The sequence below is a fragment of the Dipodomys spectabilis genome, unplaced genomic scaffold (assembly GCF_019054845.1).
Source record: "Dipodomys spectabilis isolate Male_0828 unplaced genomic scaffold, ASM1905484v1 ptg000313l, whole genome shotgun sequence".
Taxonomy (NCBI): Eukaryota; Metazoa; Chordata; class Mammalia; order Rodentia; family Heteromyidae; genus Dipodomys; species Dipodomys spectabilis.
In genome coordinates this window covers 409,265-435,994 of record NW_024870990.1, presented here as the reverse complement: position 1 = coordinate 435,994, position 26,730 = coordinate 409,265, and the positions used below count along the sequence as shown (strand labels likewise).

Sequence of the window (26,730 nt, the reverse complement as noted above, 5' to 3'; positions counted from 1 at the left end):
TGGGTTTTAGGGGTTTCGCTCATGAGAAAGACAAAGCCACCGTACCCTACCCACCAGAACTCTCCTCTCCTAGGGCCTGTTTCTCCTGACAGTGTAAGTTACTGAAAACTGAAATGCCTCAAGGCCAGTAGACTAATGAAACTAAATGTCAATAATAAAGATCTTGGGGCTGGGAAGGTGGCTCAGTGGTAGAGTGCTTGCCTTGTATGCATGAGGCCCTGGGTTCGATTCCTTAGCACCACATAAGCAGAAAAAGCTGGAAGTGACGCTGTGGCTCAAGTGGTAGAGCGCTAGCCTTGAGCTGAAGAGCTGAGGGACAGGGCCCAGGCCCAGAGTTCAGGCCCCATGACTGACCAAAAAAAAAATAAAAGCTAAATTCTTCCATAGTCCTAATGTCAGAGAGACAGATGGCAAGTCCTTTTTCTCACCCAAGAAAGAATTTGGGAAGGACAAACAGAAGAGTCTAATAGATTGTTTAAATGAGAGACAGATTGTATTAAAGCAAAATTGATCATAGAATGATCAACTAAAGACAACTAAGGACAGGTATCTTGTCCAAGAAACCAAATGTCTCTAAGCTCCCAGTCTTAGGCACTTTTATGCACAAGGTTATTGTAATGACTATGGAAAGGACATGTAGATGATTGTGGTGACTGCTGGGAAATGGAATGGCTTATTGCTAAGGTGTTCTCAGAGCAAGATGGTGGTTTGTAAGTGAAGGACCCTGGCTGGCCTCTGAGGTGGGAAAGCCTCTGTGGGGTCGGTGCTGGGAACCCCTGGCCCTTGTGCCAGGGGGCCTCATCACCCCAAGAGAGCAGTGTGGTCCTGGTCAGGACAGGAACCCATGCCGACCTCCCCAGAACTCCACCTCACCCCGCCCCCAATGCATGTAATGTCCAAGGTAGGTTCATCAACAATACTGTGGTGCTGAACACCAGCAATGGGAGTTGGGGAAGAGGAACAACTGTAAAACCCAAGGTCAGGGAATCCAGGAATGTGGGGTAGGTGCTGAGAGTTAGGGATCAGAGACACAGGAGCCCCAATCTGTCCTGGGACAGAAAAAGAACACAGGCTACAGAGGCTTCAGCTCTAAGGTGTAAGGAGCACTCTGGACACAAAGCTGGCCTTAACTGTTTTATGTATGTAGCATCACTGCTAGCAGCAGCATCCTGTGTAGTCATGTGCTGCCCAAGCCAGACTCCTGAGACAGATGTGAGAAACAAGATGGTAACCAGTTACACAAAAGGAAGGCTGTAAGATCCCGAAAATCACCTGTCAGAGGGAAGGAGGATCCAAGTCTGCCCACACAGAGAAGCAGAACAGCAAAGCCAAGATCAGAGCCTGGGCCGGGGCTGCTGCACCTGTGAGTCCCACAGGCCAATTAGTCGGTCAGCCTCCCTCCAGCCAGATAGCAAGGCCCCATGTGTTGTGGAATAGAAGGTTCGATGTGTGGCTTCCCCAGCAAACAGCATCTGAAGCTGCAAAAAAAAGTCAGGATTAGGATGGGCAGGTACCAGGGACTGCTCCAGAGAAACCCAGGAAGCAGAGCCTTGTACAATCACTCATTGGAATCTACAAGTGGGGGGCTGGGGCGCGACACCACTGCCCTGCGGCACCTGGGAGGGTCATCATGTAGTCGCTCAAGTGCTGTGGGGAGGTAGGAGGAGACTGGAGAGCCAGGGTGGGCAGAGCAGAAGAAGGCTAAACCTGCACTGTGGCCAGACATCAATAATATCAGTATTGAGACAAGACGTCTGAAGACCAAACATTTAAACATCTCTACACTGAGGAGTGGCTCTTGATTGAGTGTGGCATTAATATACTCATATGCTCTTGACAGTGTTCTTATCTTTTAGAGATTCATACTGGAGTATCTGCACGTGTGACACGTTCAGTAGCAATCAGGAAGAAACCAGGGGAGCCTCCTGAGGCAGGGCACAGCAGCTCCCTCCTGCTGCTTTAGATGAGTCCACATTAAACGCTCTTGGGCCGTACAAGGCAAAAATGAAGCTCCCAGCTTTATTTTCACTTACTAATTAAGTTTCTCGGTCTTGGGGCTTGAACTCTGGGCCTGGGTGCTATCCTTGAGCTCTTCAACGGAGATCCTCAGACCCCAGCCTCCTGAGTAGCTAGGATTACAGGCGTAAGCCACCATCGCCTGGCTCTGACAACTTTTTGCCTGGCCTTAAACTGAAAGCCTCCAGATCTTCACCTCCCAAGTAACTGCTACAGACAAAAGCCACCACACCCAACCACAATAAAATAAAAAAAAAATTCTTAAGTGGTAATAAAGTTTTTTATTTAAAAAAAAAAAGTGAAAGTAAATCAGGTAGAAAAAGTCTGTTTTGTTTTGTTAGCCAGCACTCTGATTCTAAGCTAAGCTTATATGTAATTGGTCACAGTGGTCTATACCAACAATCCTAACTACTCAAGAAACAGATCAGCCAGCCGCCGGTGGCTCATGCCTGTAATCCTAGCTACTCAGGAAGCTGAGATCTGAGGATCTCGGTTCAAAGCCAGCCTGGGCAAGAAAGTCCATTAGACTCATCTCCAATAAACCACTCAGAAAACCGGAAGTGGTACAGCATTGAGCTGAATAGCTGAGGGACAGCATTCAAGCCCAGAGTTCAAGCCCCATGACCAACCAAAAAAAAAAAAAAAAATCAGAATGATAGTTTGAAGCTAACCTTGGCAAAAAAAAAAAAAAAGTTCAAGAAACCACCATTTCAACCAATAAAAGCTGGACAAGATGGTGATGTACGCCTGTTATTCCAGCTATACATGAAGCACAAAACAGAAGATCAAGGTCAAGCTTGTATAAAGCAAGACCCTATCAAAAAACAAGTAAAGCAAGCTGGGTGTGGCTCACACCTGTAATCCTAGCTATTCAGAAGGCAGAGATCAGAGGGGTCACAGTTCAAGGCAAGCCTGGGCAAAAAGTTCTCAAGACCTGGTCTCAACCACGGTAGTACATGCCTCATTCCAGCTATTCGGGAGGCATAACTAGGCAGCCTGAGTAAGAGAGCAAGACCCTATTGTTATATTTCACAAATGTATAAAGTGGTAATGATGTGCTACCAGTGGTAGAGCACCTCCCTACCACGCTTAAGGCCCTTAATTCCAATCCACTGACACAAACAAACAAGAACTCTAACGCAAAAAAGGTATGGGGATGGTACAAGGCCCAGTTCAAACCCCAGTACCAATATGAGTAATGCATTTCTTAATTACTCTTAATTTTAAAAAGAAAATGATTCTGAGTCTGGAAGGGTCCCATAGCCTTCCAAGAGCAGGGCTGGCCACCTTACCTGGGTGCTGGGATTATCCACAGGGAGGGGCTGGGCCAGCAGGTCTATGTCACCCCCGTTACTGCCCACAGCCACATAGCTGTAAGAGCCGCAGGTGTACGGGGCACTGTGCCAGCAAGACCTCAACACGCTCTCGGGTGCAGGCAGCTGTGGATTCCCTAAACCACAGAGAGAGAACATTAGCCCGGAATTCTCACCTTCATGTCTGCAATCAAACTGGCTGGGAAGATAACTGAGCCACTGTGTTCTAAGAGGCCTCCCGTCCAACTGCTGCCTAGCACCGCACAGGATAGGCAATGAATACCACAAGCTCCTCTGCCAAGCCAACTCTTGGCTGCCGTCCAGTATTTCTAAGATACAGACTGCTGGCCTGAAAGGATCTGGTGAGGGACAGCAGCATTCATTTTAGAAAGCAACTAGAAAGTGTTCGCAAACTGCTATTGTATCCACCATGAGGTAGGTTGTTCTAGAGATAGAGACAGATGTACAGAGAAGAATTTTAGCCTCTGTTCCATGAAGTTTACTTCCAACAGGAACTGTAAAGCATAGACGGTGATTATTACCTGTTACTTTCCGGAGGACTTGGGTTAAAGACAAAAGCACTTCTTCATCTGACAGAGTCTCCATATACTCAGACTCTAGACCAGCGATGAACCCACAGAGCACATGCACAGACCTGCACAGAGAGGGACTGTCATGATGAGTTACACAACCAACCGGCAGTTTAACAAAATGAATGCCAGGAAGCTGAAACACGTCTTGTTAGGTGGAGAGAGGAAAGGCAAGTAAATTCATTCTTTATACTCACTACACATATGTAAAAATGGAACTACACAACTTTCGGGTATGAATGGGATTGGGAAAGATGGGGGGGAACGATGGAAGGGTTGACACTGGGCAAGAGTCACTGCACTCATAATCTGACTTGCTGAATTCAAACTCTTCTGTAAAACTACTTAAGATTTTTAAAAAAACAACAACAAAGCTACAGCCATCCAGACCTGCCATCTCTCCACAAGAACCCAATGAGCTTTCCCAAGATAAGACTGTTTTCACAAGTCTAAGATGGTATCAAATTCACATGTAAGGGCAGAGGTGGGAAAACTGTTCCCACAGAACAAAGTCACCCCCAAATCACAGCAAGCTCTGTGTCTTCACCACCATGCACGTACAACTTAAAACTGTCAGTCCTGTCAGGTGATAGTGGCTCACACCTGTAATCTTAGCCATCTACACAGGAGGCTGAAATCTGAGGATGGCAGTTCAAAGCTAGCTAGCCTTAGCAAGGAAGTCCATGATCTCTTATCTTCAATTAGCCTAGAAAAAGCTGGAAGTGGTCCTGTAGCAAGTGATAGAGCTCTAGCCTCAATCAAAAAAAACAGCTCAGGGATAGTGCTTAGGCAGAGTCCAAGCCCCAGGACCAGCAACAAAAAGAACCAGTATTACTTGAGAAGGTCCTTAATGAAGCAGTACAAGTTCTAATTTTATTAACCTTGTGAAGAAATGAAAAGGGGCATAAAGCACTTTGCATGTGCGGCATGCACATCCTGTGTGACACTGAGCACCAGACGACCACCACACCACTTTCTTGATGAGCATCTCTGTACCTGAAAGGGTAGCTGCTGAGTCAGATGCCTCTCCGAAATAAGCAAAACAGGGCTGGGAATGTGGTTTAATGTAGACCGCTTGCCTAGCATGCATGAAGCCTGGGTTTGATTCCTCAGTACCACATACACAGAAAAAGCCAAAGTGGCACTGTGACTCAAGCAGTAGAGTGCTAGCCTTGAGCAACAGAAGCTCAGGGGGCTGGGAAGGTGACACAGTGGTAGAGTGCTTGCCTTGCATACATGAGGCCCTGGGTTCGATTCCTCAGCACCACATAAGCAGAAAAAGCTGGAAGTGGTGCTATGGCTCAAGTGGTAGAGCGCTAGCCTTGAGCTGAAGAGCTTAGGGACAGCGCCCAGGCCCAGAGTTCAGGCCCAAGACCAAAAAAAAAAAAAAGAAGAAGAAGCAGCAGCAGCTCACGGACAGTGCCCAGGCCCTGAGTTCAAGCCGCAGGACTGGCCAAGGAAAGAAAGAAAGAATCAAAATGTGGTTGTCACAGTAAAACAATGAATGAAAAACAGCCTGTTCTAGTGAAATTTAAGCTCCCAACCAAAACAAGAATGTTAGCACAGTTTTATGTGCCACCAAACAGCATTACAAAAAAAAGAGTTTTTTTTGACAAATAATGGAACATGAATACATCTAAACGACTATATGAATTGATGTTCCACAAAGATCAAAAATCAGATAGGGGTGGCTCAGTGGTAGGGTGCTTGCCTTGCATGCATGAGGCTCTGGGTTCGATTCCTCAACACCACATAAGCGTGGCGCTGTGGCTCAAGTGGTAGAGTGTTAGCCTTGAGCTGAAGAACTGAGAGACAGTGCCCAGGCCCAGACTTCAGGTCCCACAACCAACAACAACAACAAAAAATCAGATAGGACTTCCGGGGAATAAAGAGTCCCTTGATACTGCACGGGCTCCACATCCGACCAGCCTCTCAGAACTACCCCATCTTGAACTACTGAAAAGCTATTTGAACATTAGTCCCTTCCTTCCACTTCGTACCTCCGCAGATCTGGACTCATCTTTGCTCCAGGATAAAACTAAAACAAAAGGAATGCAGAAGCAGCTAAGAATCTTAGGTCTTCCACAAGCCAAACGCCAGAGACTTGCAAAAAAGACCAATCTCTACTACTCTCTCCTCTATTTTCATGCCAGTCCTGGGGCTTGAACTCAGTGTTTGGGTTCTGTACCTGAGTATTTTTTTTTTGTCCCTTGTGGGACTTGAACTCAGGGCCTCTCTTTGCTCAAGGCTAGCACTCTACCACTTAAACCCCAGCACCACTTCTGGTTTTTGAGTGGTTAATTGGAGATAAGAGGCTCACAGAGACTTTTCTGCCCAAGCTGACTTCAAACTGCAATCTTCAGATTTCAGCTTTCTGAATAGTTAGGATTATAGGTCTGAGCCACCAGCACCTGGCTATCCTGGGCATTTTTGTTCAGGACCAACACTCTACAACTTCAGTCACAGCTCCACTTCGGACTTCTTGAAGGTTACCTGGAAACAAAGAGTTTCATGGACTTTCCTGCTCAAGCTGGCTTCAAACTGCAATCCTTAGATCTTAGCTTCCTTAGGAGCTAAGAGTACAACCATGAGTCACTGGCACATGGCTTTCATCAAAGTTGAGATAATGTGGTTATTTTTTTCATTTATGAAATGTTATTTATGCTTATCATGGAAAAGGTTTATTGTTGTTGTCTTAAATAGGAAATAAATTTGTTTCAATTTCTCATGAGGTAAATACGTAAACATAATCCACATAAACAAAAACTCTTTAAGATTCTAATCATTGGGCTGGGAATGTAGCTCAGCCGTACAGTGCTTGCTTGGTATGCATGAAGCCCTGGGTTCGACTCCTTAGTACCATATAAACAGAAAAAGCCGGTAGGGCGCTATTGCTCAAGTAGTAGAGTGCTAGCCTTGAGCAAAACCAGCTCAGGGACAGTGACCAACCCCTGAGTTCAAGCCCCAGGACTGGCAAAAAAAAAAAAAAAATCATTTTAAATCATTTTAAAAAGAGACCCTGAACTACAAGTATGGGTCACAGACCCAGCTGTGGACAAGGGACCCTGAACTGTGTGAGTCACTCACCCAGCCCTGGACAACGGACCCTAACCACCAGTCTGAGTCACTGACTCAGCTAGGGACAGCCTCTTGATAAGTTACACATCCTCAGGAACAAGGCCCAGGCTGCTGATCCAGGCAAGCAGCTTAGTAGTCACTCTTCCCACTGTCCACAGGCAACCTCAGCCTGTTTACAAAGTCCTGAAAGTTAGGGGACAGGTGGGATCCTTTCCTCCATGTGTATGAGTGCTCTCCTGTCCACACAGATTCCTAGTCCTTTATCTTTTTGCTGGTCCTGGACCTGGCACTGCTCCTGAGCTTTTGTTGTCATGGCTGGTGCTCTATCACTTGAGCCACAGCACTACTTCCAGCTTTTTCTGTATGTGGTACTGAGGAACGGAACCCAGGGCTTCATGCGTGCTAGGCAAGCACTCTAGTGCTAAGGCACATCCCCAGCCCTGGCTCCTCTTTTAGTATGCCCCAGGTGTGCCCAGATTCTTTCAAATGCCAGTATGTACTTTTTCCTGGGTTGCACATCCCTTCAAGTTCGCCACATATTCTGGGCCTGTGACATGCTGGCAACTTGACCACAGCAGGCATCCATCTTTCCCTGGCAGGGTGTCTGTTGCCAGTACCTTGGGGACTCATGGGCCCTCAGAGTGATACACTCTAGATGCAAGCCAACTGCAATTAGTGAGCTGGCCAGAGGCTTCTTCAGAGACCCTGGACACATACGTACTCAAAGGCAGGCAGGACCACAAAGCCAATGAGCTTCTTGAACCAGGAATCCTGCAGTGTGGGGGTCATGTCCTCCAGGGGCGATGTGTCCTCCCACACCACTTGGATGAACTGGCAGTCTGGTTCCCAGAAGGGTTCCTTGAACTCCAGGAAAATTTTGTTATTGGTTCCAAAACCTATTTTCCTGATAGCTTCTACCTTTTCGGTAGGCAGTGGTGGCTCAAAGAAGATATCTTGATGTGCTTTGAGAAAACCTGGAAAGCAAAATAAGACATAGGTTTTTAGATAGGTAGTGAGTGTGTGTGTGTTACTACTCAGGACCTAGTGTCATGCCTCCAGCCCTAGATAGGTTTAAAACTAGACTCACACCAAGAGAAGCCCACCTGATTTCACTCAGAAAATCAGAGAGAGAAATGTGAAAACACTTAACATGCCAGAAACTCATTCAAGACTCTGGGGATGAACCTAGTTGCTGGGACTATAGTGACCAAAACCACTGTGGAGGAAAACAAGACCAGTGGCCACTGCTGGTAACTCAGGAATAGCGAGTCCCTGTAGACACAGATCACTCCTGACCTTCACACTGCCCAAACTTCATCCAGAAGATATTTTCTTTCTATGTGTTCCTGAGGAAGTATCCTGGGACATGGTACATGCAAATATACCTCTACCACTGAGCTACCCTCTCAGCCCACCAAGACCTACATAAAAGTCTCCATGGGAGCCGGGCACCGGTGGCTCACGCCTGTAATCCTAGCTACTCAGGAGGCTGAGATCTGAGGACTGCGGTTCAAAGCCAGCCCAGGCAGGAAAGTCCATGAGATTCTTATCTCCAATAAACCACTAGAAAACCAGAAGTGGTGCTGTGGCTCAAGCGGTAGAGCACTCACCTTGAGCTGAAGAGCACAAGGACAGGGTCCAATCCCAGAGTTCAAGCCCCACAACCGAGAAAAAGAAGTCTCCATGGGTCAAAATCATGCCTGCAATCCTAAACTGCTTTGGAGACTAAACCAGGAAGAGCATGGTTTGGCTTGAGGCTAGCCTGGACAGAAAGTTCACAAGTCTCACATCAACTAAAAAAAAAGGCCTTGCTTTTTTCATGAATAACTGGCAGATATTTACCGAAAACTTACTGTATTTCCAGCTCCAGAAAGAACCAATACAGATGCAACCCTTGCTCCAAAGAGTTCCCCGTTTAAAAATAGTAGGTTAAGCAATGGTTGTAAATCACCACGGGCCTTTATTTATTACATCATTCAAGGTAAACACAAATTCTGTATCTACAACAGCAAATTATGCATATAACTCTTTGAATTCTGAAGAGGGGTATTTTGAAATTTGCATGTTGACAAGGCTTTTACTTTGCTTTCTCTGGTTGCCTTCTGTTTAAGACTTATTGTTTTCTCCAACATTTCCTCTACTTTTTCCAACGAGTTGACTTTTTTTGTGACAGTGGCAGTTCTATGTTCCTCATAATAGTTGATGTTGATTGTCAACTTGACTGGATTGATAACAAGATTATCTAAGCAGACTTCTGGGGGTGTCTGTGACAGTATATTGAAAGTCAATCAGATCTTGGGGCTCTGACCTAAAGCATTAATTAACCCGTTCAATTATCCCTCAGTAGTTGAATGTACTGACAGATTCACATTTTGACTCTACTGAGAGGTGGTGATGGAGGACGTGGGTCCATGGGGGGGCGTCCTTGGGGGGGCCCAGGTCACTGGGGGAGTGTCCTGTGGGGAGGGATTTCTACCATCTCCTGTCAGTAGCCAAACAAGGGGCATGGAGCGTGCATTAGTGTCAGAGAGCTTTCCTAGTGTGCAACAAATAAATAAAAATGCCAAACAACTTCTACTCAAGAACTTACAAAGCACCAGAACTGAATGAGGTAGAATTATATATCTGGCTCTTCCCACAGACCACCATAAGACCTACCTGGACACCAGGTTCCTCCTGCCCTTACATGTCCCTCGAACAGCCAACCACATTAAACCCTTTCCAATTTCCTTCAACAGCAAAGCAAATGCTTACTTGAATCTTCTCTCACTGTGAACTATTATTTCCAAAGCATGCAATTGCTACAAAACATATGAATGGTTCCATATAGCTGAGAATCATTAGAATGAAGACATGAGCTCAGCAGACTAGAGCCAATGGAGGCTAGGTAAAGAGAGCCAGAGGCCAGCAACAGCTAGGATGGAGCTGTGGACTGGAAGCCTAATCAGAAGGAGTGGACTCTACCTAGAGGCACAGTGATGATGACATGATGGGCCGGGAAGCAGGCACCATCTTCGCACTCCACCAACACTGGGAAGGTCTCCCCAGGAAACGCTGCCTCCTGAAACGATCCGTTCCAGTGAAGCGTCTTCACCGGCTTATGAAAGACCACTGTGTCCTTGGGCAAGGAGGCCATTATGCGGTCCGTGAGTCCCTGATAGCCGCTAGAAAAGACAGATGTCGAAGTTAGAGAACTAGGCCCTGAAAGCGAAGACAGGTCCCACCCACACCAAAGGGAGCATAACTCCCACCAGGAAGAGCAGGTGTGGAACAGGCTTAGAACGGCAAGTAACCTATGGTTTTCCCCCTAAACCACAGGAATGCTAATACCCACCTTCACCAGGCTGATGGGGAAATTAAACAAGCTAATGAACACAACCTACAAACATAAACCAGAGAGAACCAGAGCTCCCTCATTACCCAAGCCAGAGTCTGGGTTCATACAATGCCTAAACTTCAAAAGACAGACAGACAGACAGGAGTCTAGGAACAGGCTGCAGAGGGCCTTGCTGTGTCTGGCAGGGGGCAGCCACCAGACCCCAGGAGACACACTTCAGGACATCTTTCCTCACAACTTTTTGTCTTAAAACGAGCAAAGTCAGGGAAAAGTAAACTGATTTCTCTAAATAAAGTGGACATAGCCTCTTGTCCCTTCATGACCACCCCCCACCCCCACCCCCAAAGCCCCAGCCCTTCAGCCTTAGGTCTATGGAGGACCCTGCAGGCAGGGGTGCCTTAGTCCTGTACCGAGAGAAGGTGCAGTCCAACCCTGGCAGCGCGATGTACTCCCCAAAGGGGGCCAGGGCCACCAGGTCCATACTGTGGGTGCCGCTCACGCAACACTCCACATTGAAGAAGGAATTCAGGACGGCTAACTTGAGCTTCTTGGTCTCCGCATCCCCCGTCCAGCTGGCCATCTGCTGGCTGATCTCCTTCTTGAGGAACTCGCCGACGCTGGGCACTGGAGTCTCAGTGGCATGCAGGAATTCTCGGGTCTGGTCTATCAGCCCATAGAACAGACTGGCCAGCTCGGCCACCAGCTCCATGCTCACCCTCCTCCCGGAGCTGGTGCAGATCTCGGAGGGCAGGCCCACGTGGCCCCCCGTCTCCACCAGCTGGTTCTCCTCCGACAGCTCCTTCTCCCCCAGGAGCCCGAACTCGGCAGCCAGCTGGAAGACAGGGTTGCCCCGGGAGGGCCCGTGGATCCAGTGCGCGCCCAGCTCCACCACGCCACCTGGAGGGTACAGAGTCGCCACCTGGGGACCCCTGGCACGAGGGGGGGCCTCCCGAGGACTGCCCCCCGTAACAGCCCCACCCCCGCCCTCCCCGCCCGCCCGCGGCCGCCGGTCCCGGGGCGGAGCGGCAGGGCAGCCGAGGGCGCCGCCGGGGCCGCGGGCCCGGGGCGGGGCGGAGCGGCAGGGCAGCCGAGGGCGCCGCCGGGGCCGCGGGCCCGGGGCGGGGCGGAGCGGCAGGGCAGCCCAGGGCGCCGCCGGGGCCGCGGCCGCCGGTCCCGGGGCGGAGCGGCAGGGCAGCCCAGGGCGCCGCCGGGGCCCTGAGGACCGGACGGCCGAGACCAGCGGGGCTCGGCGGAGCTCGGTGGCTCGGGACGGGGTCGAAGAGGTCGGCGCAGGGCCCGGGGCGGTTACCGAAGCTGCGCTCTGAACGGATGCGGCCCCCGGCGCGGGCCGTGGCCTCCAGCACCCGTAAGTCGCGGACGGCGGGGTGGCGGCAGAGCCGCTGCGCCGCGCCCAGGCCCGCGATGCCGCCTCCCACCACCAGCACCCGCCGGCGGCCCGCAGCCTCCGCGCCGCCGCCACCCGGGACCTCCATGCCGCCCCACGTCAAGGTGCGCTCCCGGCGTGCGGCGCGGCCCGGCGCGGCGAGGCCCGCAGGAGCCGCGGGCAGGGCGGGGCCTTTGGCAGCGGAGGGGCCTAGAGAGTTCCGGGGGAGGGGCCTGATGCAGGGGAGGGGCCTAGAGAGTTCCGGGGGCGGAGCCTGATGCAGGGGCGGGGCCTAGAGAGGCCGGGGCGGGGCCGGCGGGGCCGGGCGAGAGTTCAGGGGCGGGGGCTAAAGTGGGCGGGGCGGGGCCAGCAGGTGAGGCTGGCTTGGGAGCGTGGCAAAGGCCGTGGTCCCAGGCACTGGGCGAAACCCGCAGGGCAGTAGGTGGGCGCAGGGCCCGGCGGGGCGAGAGCCCGGAGCCGAGCCGAGCCAGGCGGGCCCACCCAGCGGGGTCCGGGCGTTCTGTCCGCTAGCTCGCCGCCTCGACCTCACACGGGCGGGGCCCGCGGGCGAGGATGGACGGAGAAGGGCGAAAATCTGCTGCGTCGTTGTGACGGGGCCCGGGAGAGCTTCCTGTCGTGAGAGGGAGGGTTTAAAAATAGGGGTGTTGGGGTGTCACCAGGAATAAGGTCGTCGGCTAGGAAGGAACGGGCAAGGCAAAGTCGGCTTCTGCTAACTCCGCCCCCTCCACCCCGGGCCCCGCCCCTCCACCTGAGCCCGGCAGCCCCGCCCCTCCCTCCCTTCATCCGGGCCCCGCCCCTCCACCTGAGCCCGGCAGCCCCGCCTCTCCGCCTGAGCCCCAGCCCCGCCCCCTCCACCCGCGCCCCGCCCCCTCCACCCCAGCCCCTCCCTCCCTCCCTCCACCCCAGCCCCGCCCGCCTCTGTCCGCAAAGGTGTGGCCTCGCCCGCCAGCAGTGAGGGAACGCGAGCGTCCAACCCGACGTGCTCACGTGCCCGGAAAAGGAGCCGTGTGAGTGGAGTGCAGCCGCCAGGACCGTCTGACACCACCGGAGGCCGGCCCCCGCACGCCTGCGTGAGCACGGAAGCCCGCGCGTGAGCGGCGCGCGCCAGGGGCCTCCCTGAGGTCTCAAACGCGTCACCCGGAGGCCACCCGGCCGTTGTGCGCAGGGTGGGTGGTGCATCGTCCCGATCATGGGCAAGGAAAGTGTCAGACCCTACACCGCCCTGCCCCGCTCCTGCGGATGGGCGTTACCCGTGTGTAACTGGGAGTCACAGCCCCCGTGGACGCGGGCCCTGGTGCGGGGTTGGCCCGGTGGCCTCCCTTCCCGGCCGGCTCCAGCCCCTTCCGTGTAGGCAACACACAGTCGGCCTCCTCCCGCCTCACCTGCAGACGGCACCCACTGCGGCAGCCACAGCCACACCAGGCAGCCGGGCCTTCACCCCTTATCGACTACTTTGGCAGCTGCCACAGATCTTAGCCCCTGGACCACACCGAAGTCCCCACCTCCTCACCCCTAGGTTCGCAAGCGGCTTCTCCTGAGTGAGAAAGGGCTTGGCCTGTCCCTGGCAATAAGCCTTTCCTTGTTCTATGTGCCTGGATGTCTGCATGGTTTGCTGGCAGGGCCTAATAGGTAAACAACAAAGTTCAACATTAAGGGGGGGAAAGGCAAAATGTCCAGTCTCCCAGGGAACTTTTCTCTGAGGAAACACAAGACTGTTGGTTCATTTCGGGGAGTCAGAAATTTATATTTAAAATGGGTGGTATGTCCACCATTCCAGCACTGGAGACTGAGGTATGAGGATCAAAAGTTCCAGGACAGCCTGGGCTGCATAGCCAAAACAAAAACAAGTCTATTTTTTTGTATGGCACCACACGTAGGTTCTCTTACTCCCCAACCTTCCTGTTGGCCCATTGCTCCCTTCCCATGGCTTAGCATGCCCCCCCACCACACACACACAGCTTGGCATACTCCCTTCCTAGGCAACACTAGGCCCATGTAGTAAAAGCAGTAAATAATCAGCCTCCAACCCCTTTACCTTAAGATGGCACTGTTCTGGGGCAGTCACCACCATAGAAGGCAGCAAGAGCCCCTTAGAGTGACCTTCAGGTCTGGGCAGCTGCAGGGTCCATCAATCCTAGTCCACTATGACAAAGCCACTGGCCCTCACGTCCACACCAAGATCTCTGCCTCCTAGGCCTGTCTAAACCTCCTAGGTAACACAGACCACCTCAGACAATAACCGGCACTTCTCACTTCTCTCTTGTGAGAAGGGGTGTCACCAGTCCCGTTACTGGCAATAAACCTTTGTTCTTTGTACCTGGATGTCTGTGTGATTTTCTGTCAAAAGTCTAATATATTTTAACACTTCCCTAACCCTACTACTCACAGGTCAATTGTTTCCCAGAACTGCCAAGTTTGCTCCCAGCCCCAGGGACATAGGTCTGCAGTCTGGCAGAGTGCCCCCAATGAAGTGAAGAGTTTACCTGTAGGGAGAGGAGAGGAAGAGGGGCCTGGTGGATGTGGAGCTGATTCTGCTGGTGTGTGCTACAGTGCTCTCAGTACCAGGAGGCACCAGCTTGGGGCAGCAGCCTAGGACCCCCTCAGACAACCCAGGGACTGTCCCAGGCAAGCAGGATACCTCCCTCCTGCAGGCACAAACACACCCCTCTGATGGCACAGCCCTTGCTAAACCTGAGGCCTGCTCTCCACAAAACTGGCCTGATCCCAGCACCTTTTCATTCAGTCTAAAATCTCAAACTGAAGCAAGATAACTTAAGGAAACTGAGGCCTGGTAAAGGCAACTCATAACTATGATATTTAGAAACACAGAAGTGCTATCTTTGCTTCAAAGAGACAACAGGATGTGTTCGTTCCTGACAGTTGCATTCCTTACCCCAAGAATTAACACCTGACTGACAGGTGGTATGCCTTCCTGAGAAAAATGCTTCCCCAAACTTAAGCCACCAAAAGGCAGAGAGCCTGACCCCTCCTTGTCTCAAGGATAGAGATCTGTTGTATGACGTTGAGAGAGCCCTGCAGGGAGTCTCTCTGCATGATAAGCTTGACTATCTCTCAAGGCTATTTACAGAATCTGGTCTTTGCATCCTGCCCCAAACAAAGACCAGGTAGCTGCTATTGACCACCTTTTCACATTGCCCTAAGCAAGCATCCTGCAGCTGCTAGCCCAATGAAAAAGCTTCCTTATTCTAAGCATATAAATATCCCTGTGTGAAAAATAAAATTTGGCAGCTTGATCAGAATCCTTGTCTTGCTGTCCTTCTTCGTGTCTCTTGTCCCTTCATTCCTTCTCGCTTAGGTTCATTGCCCTGGTTGAAGTCCTGCGGGTCGGGACAGTATGACAGGATGCATTCTTACCTGCAAACTCAGAAAGCAACACCAGTGTGCTTAGAGCAGACAAAGCCAAGACCCCTGCCTTTACCCTATAAATACCCCAACCGCCCAAAGAGCCGGCGTCTCTCTCGGGGTCTGGGTCTCTCTGCATGCTCACGATCCTGTGCGTGTGTCTCTGTCCCCAGGAAAGCACCCACACTCTGCTGGAGCGAGCCCCTGCCCTCATCTGCTTGTTGGCTTGGTCAATAAAGCTCTGCCGGGTGTTCTTACCACTGTGATTAGTCTGCATGACAGCCAAGGACCCTAGGTGAAGAGTTCCTCCATTTAAAGGGCACCTTCACTAACCCTCACTGTAAAACCAAATTCGGAAATCCTTACCCAAAAGACCACCAGAGACCGTCACCAATGAATAAGCAAAGGAGTCTATTGCAAGCTCGAGCTTGGTCCCCCCCCCCCCCCTCTTGAGTACATGGCAGCAGCCCATGACGCTGAGAGGCCCCGAGCCCAGAGTTATAGCACTTTTTATACACTTTTAGGGAAGGCAGGGACTTTGTATACAGCATAGCATCTTACAACAAACTACTACACATGGCGGGAAACTCTTAATACACTTCTATAGTATGATTGGCAGGAACAGGTTGTTGGTTAGATCAGAGGGCTGAGGTGCTTTAAACTGGTTGGCTGGCGCCACAGGGAGCGCCAAGGAGATGCCTGCTGAACTGCGGGGTCACCCTGCCCGCAGCACGCCTGCCTGCGGCCTAGTGCCCCGGAATTGCTTCTTCTGTTCATTCCCAGGCCGGCTCATGGTCAGCTGCACAACTCATACCTCGGAAGATGACCGCTAGCTCAAGACGGAGTCACCCAGGCCTCAGGCTCCTCACTCACCCCGCGGACAAGGCTGTAAGGAAAGGGCCTACGCCTGCAGGAAGGTCAGCCGCGCCTGCGCGGCCGGACCTCCCTCCCGCCCCGCCTCCGTGGTGAAGTGTTGGCGTCATCCGTCTGCGCCGTTCCCCCTCCCCTCAGTAGTGAAGTGCTGGCGTCATCCGTTGGCCCCGCCTCCGTAGTGAAGTGTGATGTCATCCGTGCGCGCCGACCCGTCGACGCTCTCCCTACGGCAGCCCGCTAACGCCCGCCCTCGGACTAGGGAAGAGCCCGGTCTCGCGAGACCGTGACGCGCGCGGCGTCGCGCAGCCCCGCCCCGCCCGTCCCGCTCCCGGCTGGGTCTCGCGACACCGCCGGGCGGGGCGGCGCCAGTTGTCCCGCGCCATGGCCGCCGTGCGTGCCCTCCTCCCCGGCGCCCGCGCCCTCCTCCCCGGCGCCCGCGGCCGCTTGTGGCTCCTCTCCGGCCTCCCGGCGCCGCGACCCTTCGCCTCGCGTGAGTAGCGCCCCGGCGGCGTCGGCACCCGCCACCCGGCCCGGACCCCACACGCCGAGTCCTGTCACCCCCGGCCGCTCGGGGGCCGGGAGCTGAGCCCAGGCTGCGGCGGGAGCCCCGCGCGCGCCCCGGCCCCGGCCGCGCGCCCGGGCCCCGCCGCGCCCGCCGGCCCTGCCCGGCCTGCCCGCTCCGAGCGCCCGAGCGCCCGCCGGCCCTGCCCGGCCTGCCCGCTCCGAGCGCCCGAGCGCCCGCCGGCCCTGCCCGGCCTGCCCGCTCCGCGCGCCCGCCGGCCCTGCCCGGCCTGCCCGCTCCGAGCGCCCGCCGGCCCTGCCCGGCCTGCCCGCTCCGAGCGCCCGCCGGCCCTGCCCGGCCTGCCCGCTCCGAGCGCCCGAGCGCCCGCCGGCCCTGCCCGGCCTGCCCGCTCCGCGCGCCCGCCGGCCCTGCCCGGCCTGCCCGCTCCGAGCGCCCGCCGGCCCTGCCCGGCCTGCCCGCTCCGAGCGCCCGCCGGCCCTGCCCGGCCTGCCCGCTCCGAGCGCCCGAGCGCCCGCCGGCCCTGCCCGGCCTGCCCGCTCCGAGCGCCCGCCGGCCCTGCCCGGCCTGCCCGCTCCGAGCGCCCGAGCGCCCGCCGGCCCTGCCCGGCCTGCCCGCTCCGAGGGCGCCGCCCGCCCGGGTCGGGGCCTCTGGCCGGCTGCGCGCTTGGATTCTGGTTGTGAAATCCCGTGTGTGTTTAGATGTCGAGCAGGTCGGCCTGGGAATTGGCAGTGGAGTTTGCGGCTCGTGACGTACCCTCCCCCCCCCCCCCCACCCCGCGTTCCCCGCACTCGCCCTCACACCATCCAGTCTCCAATTCCAAGCTCAGCGGGTGTCCCCACTCTCCTGCCGACCAAAGCGCCCTGTACCTGTCCTGCCCTGTACCTGTCCTGCGCAATGCATAGCCGTGGCCTGGCTCGGCCACTCCTGCACTGCAGCCTGGAGGGCCCTTCACTTGCTGCCCCTCAGCACTTCATGACAGTTCATGACCAACACCCACTACACACACACACATACACACACACACACTCACTCTGCCAGTCAGCCAACACTCCCCCCTCCAAGACACACACAGGTACTCTGCCAGTCACCCAACACCCCCCCCCTGCCCCCCAACACACACATGTACTCTGCCAGTCACCCAACACCCCCCCCCAAGACACACACAGGTACTCTGCCAGTCACCCAACACCCCCCCCAAGACACACACAGGTACTCTGCCAGTCACCCAACACCCCCCCCCCTGCCCCCCAACACACACAGGTACTCTGCCAGTCAACCACACACACACGGGTACTCACGCTGCCAGTCACCCAACACCCCCCCCCCCCGCCCCCCAACACACACAGGTACTCTGCCAGTCAACCACACACACACGGGTACTCACGCTGCCAGTCACCCAACACCCCGCCCCCCAACACACACAGGTACTCTGCCAGTCAACCCCACACACACACGGGTACTCACGCTGCCAGTCAACACCCACCACACACTCGCTGTGCCAGGCTCTCCAAGTCTACGGGGTCAGCTGGATGCCACTCTAGGTTTTAGCTGTCATCGTATATGACCTGTGTGTTACCTCTGTCCTCCCACCACACTACCACCCAGCATAGCCAGGGCGTTGTTCATGACCTCACATGATCTCTCGCCATGTTCTGGGACAAGCTGGCCTATGGCACAGAGAGAGAGTGCTGTGTTGCATACTGGTGGTGGCTTTAACATGCAGATGTGAAAGCAGTGAGTGAGGTAGGAGATACAGGCCAAAGCCACAGGGTTAAGGCAGCACCCTGGGCCTCTGACGCCTGTGTGATATCCTTTTTGCCTTTTTGTCCTAGGGGCCAACTTTGAGTACATCGTTACAGAGAAAAGGGGTAGGAATAGCAGTGTGGGACTCATCCGGCTGAACCGCCCCAAGGCGCTCAACGCCCTCTGCAATGGCCTGATTGAGGAGCTCAACCAGGCCCTGGAGGCCTTTGAGGAGGACCCAGAGGTGGGCGCCATTGTGCTCACTGGCAGTGATAAGGCATTTGCTGGTACGCTGGATGCCGGGTACGGGTGTGGGAGACAAGCCCATGGGCCATGGGGAGTAGTGAGAGGTGCCTCTAGCCAGGCCCTGACGGCCCGCACTTGTAATCCTAGCTACCCAGGAGGCTGAGATCGAGGATCGTGACTCAAAGAGCCAACTTGAACAGGAAAAGTCCCTAAGACTGTTATCACCATTTATTCACAGAGAAAGCCTGACGTGGTAGCTCAAGTGGTAGATTGATGGCCTTGAGCTAAAGGAGTTTAGGGACAGCAACCAGGCTCAGAGTTCAAGGCTAGGACTCATTGTAAAAATGGTAGTGTGTGGCTGAGGACTTATTCCCATGTAAAGTGAGCTTGGAAGAACAGCTGAATGCTCATTTGTTCCAAAGCAACTCAGGTGCTTACTGGTTGCTTACATGATTGACAAGTCCTGCTTCTCTGTCCACCTGACATCTGTCACCTGCCTGTGCTTGGCCCCTTTACATGACCTCATTCAAGCAGGCATTTTACAGTGTTGCCTGACTGCAAGTTGGTTATTCCCTACTTCCCCCTAAGCCCTATACACGATCCACTTGAAAGCTGCCTGTAGATTTGGGTCTGTAGGACTGCTGGACTCTGTTCTCTGGTAGTTGGAACCTCTTCTGCCTTTAGCTGGAGCTGATATCAAGGAAATGCAGAATCAGACATTCCAGGACTGTTACTCCAGCAAGTTCCTGAGCCACTGGGACCACCTCACCCGCGTGAAGAAGCCAGTCATTGCTGCCGTCAATGGTTTTGCTGTGAGTGTCCCCTTCAGGGTCTCCTGTGGGTTGTGGAAGGAATTACACTATGATAAAGTGGGCCCACAGAGCCCTTCCTGTCCCAGTGGCTGCTTTGAAGTCATCACAGCAGAGCTCGGTATTTGCCTTAGAATATTTATTTATCTGTTGTGGGGCTTGAACTCTGGGCCTGGGCACTGTCCCCCAGCTCTTCAGCTCAAGGTGAGTGCTCTACCACTTGAGCCACAGCACCACTTCGGTTTTCTGGTGGTTAACTTTATTCTACTAGATTCATCTTTATTGTGCCCAGTTTCATTTTAATGGAAAAGTTTGTAAGAATAATGCTTCTGCCTGGGCTCCTATGTAAAACCTACCTGCTGCCAACCTTTGTTCTGCAGCTTGGTGGGGGCTGTGAGCTTGCAATGATGTGTGACATCATCTACGCTGGTGAAAAAGCCCAGTTTGGACAACCAGAAATCCTGCTGGGAACCATCCCAGGTGAGAGCGTGGCTGCTCCAGTGCACACTCCTTGGGTCCTTTGGGGCCCATGGCTTGCATCCAGCCAGAGGCCCAGATGGGTAGTTCAGGCACGGACCACAGTGCTCCCTCTACAGACACACACGAGGAAGAGAAGGCTCAGTACTGCACTGGAATGCCAGGCAGTGTCCAGCTCCCATGATGACATGGACTCCTGTCTGATGTGTCACACCGCAGTGGTGCTGGCTTATAGCCACACAGGTTTTCTCCTATCCATGGTTCCAGCAGAGCCCTGTCATTCAGAAATGGGAGAGTTATATGGGACTCTAGCCTGTCCACCCCTACATCACTGGCCACAGTGGGTCACACAACCTCACTGAGCTTGGCACAGCAGGGAGTCAAGGAAAGTCCTGGGAAAGAACAATGCTGTCTACAGCTGGGCTCTTCCTTGGTGGGCCTGGCAGGCTGGTAGCCCAGTTCCTTGGTGGGGAGCCGTGCTCAGAGGACCTCTGCTGCCACAGATCGCATGCAGAAAGCTTGGCACACAGGTTCAGAACCTGCCCCAGGGAGGGCAGGAATGCCTGGGACTGGAACGCTGTGGGGGGAGAGAGGCATCTGCGGGCCCCACTGAGACCAGGACCTTAGTCCTGAAGTACCTTCTTGCTGGCTGCCTTGGTTCTGCTCGCCTGCCAACTGGGCATGTCTTAGCTTTATCTTTGGTTCCTGTGAGCTTGCCAACAGCACATTCTCTCTCTCTTTTACTCTCTCCCTTTCCCTCCTCCTTCTCCCTCTTACTCTCTCCCTTTCTCTCTTTCCCTCTCCCTCTCACCCTCTTTCTCCCCCTTTTTCTCTCTCTTTCTCCTTCCCTCTTTTTTTTCTCTCTCTCTAGGGAGAGATGTACCTCTTTACTGACATGTAAACTCAGAGCTTTGTGCTTACTAGACAGGCACTCTACCACTTGGATTATCTGTCTAGCCCATTTGGGTTTGGTTTTTGAGGCCCTGCTTTTTTGCCTGGGCCATCCTGGACTGCTCTCCTCCCTAGGTTTCCCGCCGTAGCTAGCATGACAGGCATGCACCACTACATCCAGCTTCCTCTGTTGCAAGCAGGTCTTACAAACTTTTTGCCCCGCTTTCAGTTGCTTGGAAACTTTGCCTGGGCTGGCCTCAAACTGTTATCCTGATCTTGGCCTCCCCCAGGTTTCACAGGTATGAGTCCCTATGCCTGGCTACCGTTCCTTCTCTTTCTTCCTTTCTTCTCTTTCTTCCAGGGCTTTGTGAGTGCTGAGTAAGTGCATGCTCTGTGACTAAGTTGCTTCCCATCCCTGGTTTTCTTCTAGCCTCCCTAATACAGGGTAGCTGTGACCACAGCCTTCTTCCCGCAGGTGCTGGAGGCACCCAGAGACTCACCCGTGCAGTTGGAAAGTCCCTGGCAATGGAGATGGTCCTTACTGGTGATCGGGTCTCAGCCCAGGATGCAAAGCAAGCAGGTGGCACATCTGCCCGTGGGAGTCAGGTGGAGCCTCGGGGACTGCATCAGCTGCCCCTGGCCCTGGAGGCCCTGGCTCCTACCTTCAGGTTCTGTGCTCACAAACACAGTACTAAGAGAGAATAACTGCAAGTGTCCCGGTTAGAGAGCAATAAGGCCGCATCCCTCCCCACACCCCAGCGTGGGCAGTGGGGCTCACTGGGACCTCAGCCCTCGTTCTCCCACCTCTGGCCTTGGTGCATCAGAGGCAGCAGCTGTGGAGAAGCAGCCCCCACCCCCGCCCAGCTGTCCTTGTCCTTGTTTAGCACTCAGAGCTCGGGCCGTTGGAGAAATGGAGCTGGCACTACGCTGCATGTTACTCTCATTTTCTGTTTTAGGTTTGGTAAGCAAGGTTTTTCCTGTTGAAACACTAGTTGAAGAGGCCGTCCAGTGTGCAGAAAAAATTGCCAGCAATTCCAAAATTATAACAGCCATGGCCAAAGAATCTGTGAATGCAGGTAGGGGAAAAGTGGGGAGGGTCCCCAGATAGAGTCTGTCTGTCCTGAAGACAGAGTCGTGAGGCCTGTCCTGGGCATAAATGGGAGTATTCTCAAGATTGTGATTTCTGCCTTCGAGTTCCAGATCTTAGTCAAATGTCGAATACCCTTTTGTACTAGGGCCCCAAACTGGGCCAGGCCTGCCGGGGGCGGCAGTGTAGTGGAGGGAGCGCCGCCCCGAAAGCCACGCTGTTCTCTAGTTCGTCGCAAAGCAGGTCTCCCAGGACCTGGATTGTAGTTTCTCTTCTTACCACAGGCTGTGATGTATGTAGAGAGTCTGCATTGTGGGGCCCCAAGTGGCACAGCTCACGAGAAGCATTTACAGGCGCCATCTGCTGTCTCTAAGGGTGAAGCTTGTTTGACCTCCCTCAGAGCTGCTTGAGCCTCGGTGTAATGGTTTATTCAGCATTTAGCATCCCACTGTGATGCTGCTCTGTGTTGCCTGTAGAGGAAGCGAGACCCCAACTGGGCTGCAGGCCGCACAGCCCTGTGACCCTGTCCCCCTCAAGAGGGACGCCAGCCCGGTGGTATCAGCCTGGTGGCCACTAGCCTTGGTGGATGCTCTGACGTGTGGGCACCAGCCATGTGATGTCCACAGGAAGACACCCCTGCGTGACCCAGGCTCCGGCGGGCTCACGTCTTAGGTGTTGGGAAAGCACTGCCGTGTGCCCTCCACTACAGAGAAAGGCCTAGGATGAGGCCCGAGCAGATGACACTTGATTCTGTCTGGCCATTCTCTTCTGGTTTTTATCCTTTTCTATTTTCTGTGCTTTTGTTTTCATCAGCCAACTATTTTTTTTTTTTTCTTGGTTGGTCCTGGGGCTTGAACTCTGGGCCTGGACGCTGTCCCTCAGCTCTTCAGCTCAAGGCGAATGCTCTACTGCTTGAGCCCCAACGCCACTTCTGGTTTTCTAGTGGTTTATTGGAGATAAGAGTCTCACGGACTTTCCTGCCCAGGCTGGCTTTGAACTGCGATCCTCAGATCTCAGCCTGCTGAGTAGCTAGGATGACAGGCAGGAGCCACTGGCGCCCAGCCAGCTCCTATTCTTATAACTGGGCAGATTTTGCCATTTTGCCTTTGTCAAGCTCTGGGTATTTCTCCCCTGTGAATACCCTGAGCCACTGCCGGCATCATTTTGGAAGCCTGGGAAAGCATTTTGTTCATGTGGCCTTCTCTGATGAGGCCACGCATTTGAAAGTGAAGAGGAGTGTCCAGCAAGGGGGCCTTTGCAGAGGAAGCCAGACCTCGGTGTGCCACCAGGGGTCAGGGGCAGCAAGAAGGTCCACCACTGTGATCTCTGCTTCTGAGAGCCTGAATCCCAGTTTGTGAGTGTAAGGTTTCTCTTTCAGCTTTTGAAATGACACTAACAGAGGGAAACAAATTGGAGAAGAAACTCTTCTATTCAACCTTCGCTACTGTGAGTGAACAAGATTCTGCTTGAAATTCGAGTATTCCAGTTCTGGGAGTTTCTGAGAGTTTTCCTTCAGGTTTCATCATTAGATGACACTTCCTTTTAGTCAGAACTTGTTAGCTTCCCTTCTAGCTAGATCAGACTTACTCTGCTGGTGGCCTTGATTTTATTTAAAAGGTAGAATATATGGAAGTTAAAAGAAGAGAATGCTTTTCGGGTCATTTTGTATTGTAAAAATACCCTGTGCTGGGCTGGGAAGGTGGTTCAGTGGTAGAGCACTTGCCTTGCATGCATGAGGCCCTGGGTTCGATTCCTCAGCAGCACATAAGCAAAAAAAAAAAAAAAAGCCGGAAGTGAGAAAAAAAAAAAGCCGGAAGTGGCACTGTGGCTCAAGTGGTAGAGTGCTAACCTTGAGCTGAAGAGCTGAGGGACAGCGCCCAGGCCCAGAGTTCAGGCCCCACGACCAGACCAAAACAAAAAAAAATGCCCTGTGCTTGTACCCTTAAGCCAGCTGCTCCTTGCTTTAAAGTGCAGTTCATGGCGGGCTTGCAGTCCTCGTACTTGAGAGGCTGAGCGGAGAGGATTGCTTGAGCTCAGGAGTTGAGGATCAGTGAGCAACTTGAGATACTCTCGAAAACAAGGCATATTCATTTTACCTGTATTCTCCCTCAATCACTCCATTTATTTAGAATGTGGTTCAAATGTATCGCATAATACTGTAATTTGATAATATAGTAGTTCTTTTTTTTCCCAGTCTTGGGGTTTGAACTCGGACTAGGCACTGTCCTTGAGCTTCTTTTGCTCAAGCCTAGCACTCTACCACTTGACCGCTTGAGCCACAGCACTATTTCCAGCTTTTTCTGTTAATGTGGTACTGAGGAATCAAACCCAGGGCTTCATGCATGCTAGCAAGCACTCTACCACTGAGCCATACTCCCAGCCCCCTTAATTCTTTCTTTCTCCTCACCCCCCTTTCTTTTGGGCAATCCTAGGGATGGAACTCAAGGCCTGCTGCGTGCTAGGCAGGCCTTCCACCACTTGAGCACACCGACCCCTCCATTTTTCATCTTTGAGGAAGAGTAGCTCTGTATGCATGGGCTGGCCGGGCTCCAATCTTCTATTTGTGCTTCTCTCAGTTGTGCTCCCCATGAAACTACACCCAGCCTTTGTGCTTCCCCTGTAGCTAAGATAACAGGTGTATGCCACCACACCCACCATGGATTGAAGAGGGGTCTCACCAACTTGGTGTGTGTGTGCCAATACTAGGGCTTGAACTCAGAACCTGGGGACTATCCTTAAGCTTTTCTGTTCAAGGGCTAGAACTCTACTTTTTTGGGGGGAGGGGGAGCATTGGTCGTGGGGCTTGAACTCTGGGCTTGGGCGCTGTCCCTCTAGCTCAAAGCTAGTGCTGTACCACTTGAGCCATAGCGCCACTTCCAGCTTTTTCTATATATATGGTGCTGAGGAATTGAACCTAGGGCTTCATGCATGCCAAGCAAGCACTCTACCACTGAGCCACCTTCCCAGCCCCACACTACCATTTGAGTCAAAACTCCCCTTTCTCATTTTATGCTTTCAAGTATTTTCTATGATTCTTGCCAGTAACTTAAAGGAACTTGTCTCCTAGTTGGCTGTTATAATGAACTTCTTTTATTATTAGAAAATCATACTGCCCAGGTGTGTTAAAAAGAAGCTTAAACACAGTTTAGGGCTCGTGGGTGTGCTCACAGTGCAGTGCATGTGCAGAGCAGAGTTCTAACCCTGCCTCTTGACTCTGAGTCTCTACTGGTGCTGGTGTGTGTGGTTACTGAGGGACCGTCACCCCCATCTCTCGCCCTAGCCTGTGTGAGGATTCCTGTCCTGGGCAAGCCCCTGCACAGTCCGTCTCCCCAGGGCGGGGGCAGCAGCAGGAGCAACACTCGGGCAGGTGGGGAGGGGCAGGTGGGGGGCCCGACAGAAGGATGTGAATGTCACCTTTCCTCCTCTTCCTTCTTCTGCCAGGATGACCGGCGAGAAGGCATGGCTGCCTTTGTGGAGAAGAGGAAGGCCAACTTCAGAGACCACTGAGAGCCAGAAAGTGCAGCCTGCCTGTTTAGAAGCAAACAAATCATCCCCCTAAAGGGCAGTGTGGCCATGGTAGCCTCCCAGCCAGGGGGTGGGGCTGTGGCCTCTGCTCAAGCCCTTGGGTAGCCAGCTGCATTGATGCCGAAGGGAAGGTTGATCGTGTTGGGTCTGATCAGAGTACTTTCTTGCAAATCAAATCCGCTGAGGAGCCTTGGAGGTGTTTTCACAAGGGACCGGTGTTTGCAGCCATGGTCTCTGGGCACTGAGTCGGGCGGGAAGCAGTGGCAGCTGCATCTGCAGCTGTGCATTGACTGTTCGGGAGAGGGGCTCTGTCAGCTGATTTTGAACAGGATTGTCCGATTAAAGTGACTGCTTCAAAGCTGTTAGGCCCTCTTTTTAATCCTCTAGGGGGAGGCTGAAATCTGAGGACCAAAGGTTTGAAGCCATCCCCAGTTGGCAAATCTGAGACTCTTATCCCCAGTTAACCAGCAAAAAGCCAGAAGTAGAAGCCTGGCTCAAGTGGCAGAGTGCCAGCTATAAGTGAGAAAGCTGATCAAGAGCATGAGGCCTTGAGTTCACACCCAGTGCTGATGCACACAAATGATGTTCTCATTATAAATGATCCTGAAGTAGCGTCCTCATACCGTGTTCCCACAGTAGCTGGCAACTGTGAGGTGGCTCTCTGCCATGCCCAGTACACGCATGCTCCCCACGTCCCGTCCCAGGCCCACTTCTGCAGTGGTCCTTTCTATTCTGCCATGTGCTTGTCTGGTCTCTGGTTGGTTTGGATAGTATTACAATTTGAAATCGGTCACCCAGCCATTTACTAGGCAAGTGCTTTACCAGGTGAGCCACGCCCCCAACCCTGTAGACTGTTTGAGTAGTCTCAATCATGTTTCACCATCTTAACCAGGTCTAGGAGCCTCTGCCATGCAACAGCACTTCCTGTCAGTGCCAGGCCAGGGAGGGCCTCGAGGTCCACGGGGATTGCTTCCCCCTGAGACAAGAACACGTATTCACTAGTCTAGGCCAGAACCAAACCTGAGCTAGCTGGAGCCCTCAGTGCCCAAGCCACCTGTGGCTCCCAAGGCACAGAGAAGCCCCAGCGAGGAAGTGCCCGGTCAGGATCGTGCACAGTGACTCGGTGCTCGCTGCCATTTGTTGCTTGAGTTTGGGAGACCTCAAACAAGTGGCAGGAGAGATACCCTGAGGTTCTTAGGGTGGATTCAGATGGCAGGAGCTTAGTCCTGGCCCTAGGTTGCTATGTAGTAGGAGTAGGTGTGAGGAACACTAATGCTATTCAAATTCAGTTCTGCAGCAAGTGTCAGGAGAGTCCACGCAGGTCCTGGAGCCTGGGCTAACCCTAGGATAAGGTAAAGGGTGCTGTGAGTCCAGACCTCCCAAGCCACATGGCAGCCATAGACTCACTGAAATTCGTCGGAGAATTCTGAAGACCGCCGCTACCTGCACCCCAT

The 26,730-nt window shown here is 53.3% G+C and overlaps 2 protein-coding genes across 2 annotated transcripts; one reads left to right on the top strand and one right to left on the bottom strand.

Moving 5' to 3' along the window:
- Positions 1-1,121: 1,121 nt before the first annotated feature.
- Positions 1,122-11,853, bottom strand: Paox (polyamine oxidase). Its single transcript, XM_042702151.1, has 7 exons — positions 11,644-11,853; positions 10,745-11,231; positions 9,962-10,161; positions 7,719-7,971; positions 3,872-3,984; positions 3,309-3,466; positions 1,122-1,478 (listed from the first exon to the last, which is right to left on the bottom strand). The coding sequence occupies exons 1-7, from the start codon at positions 11,825-11,827 to the stop codon at positions 1,335-1,337; spliced, it is 1,539 nt and encodes a 512-aa protein (XP_042558085.1). The 5' UTR covers positions 11,828-11,853; the 3' UTR covers positions 1,122-1,334.
- A 4,453-nt stretch (positions 11,854-16,306) lies between these two features.
- Positions 16,307-25,634, top strand: Echs1 (enoyl-CoA hydratase, short chain 1). The gene is made up of 8 exons (XM_042702146.1): positions 16,307-16,465; positions 18,331-18,528; positions 19,172-19,299; positions 19,677-19,776; positions 21,140-21,244; positions 21,621-21,740; positions 23,130-23,197; positions 25,193-25,634. Exons 1-8 carry the CDS (start codon positions 16,357-16,359, stop codon positions 25,256-25,258), a joined length of 894 nt encoding a protein of 297 aa, XP_042558080.1. The 5' UTR covers positions 16,307-16,356; the 3' UTR covers positions 25,259-25,634.
- The last annotated feature ends 1,096 nt before the right edge of the window (positions 25,635-26,730 follow it).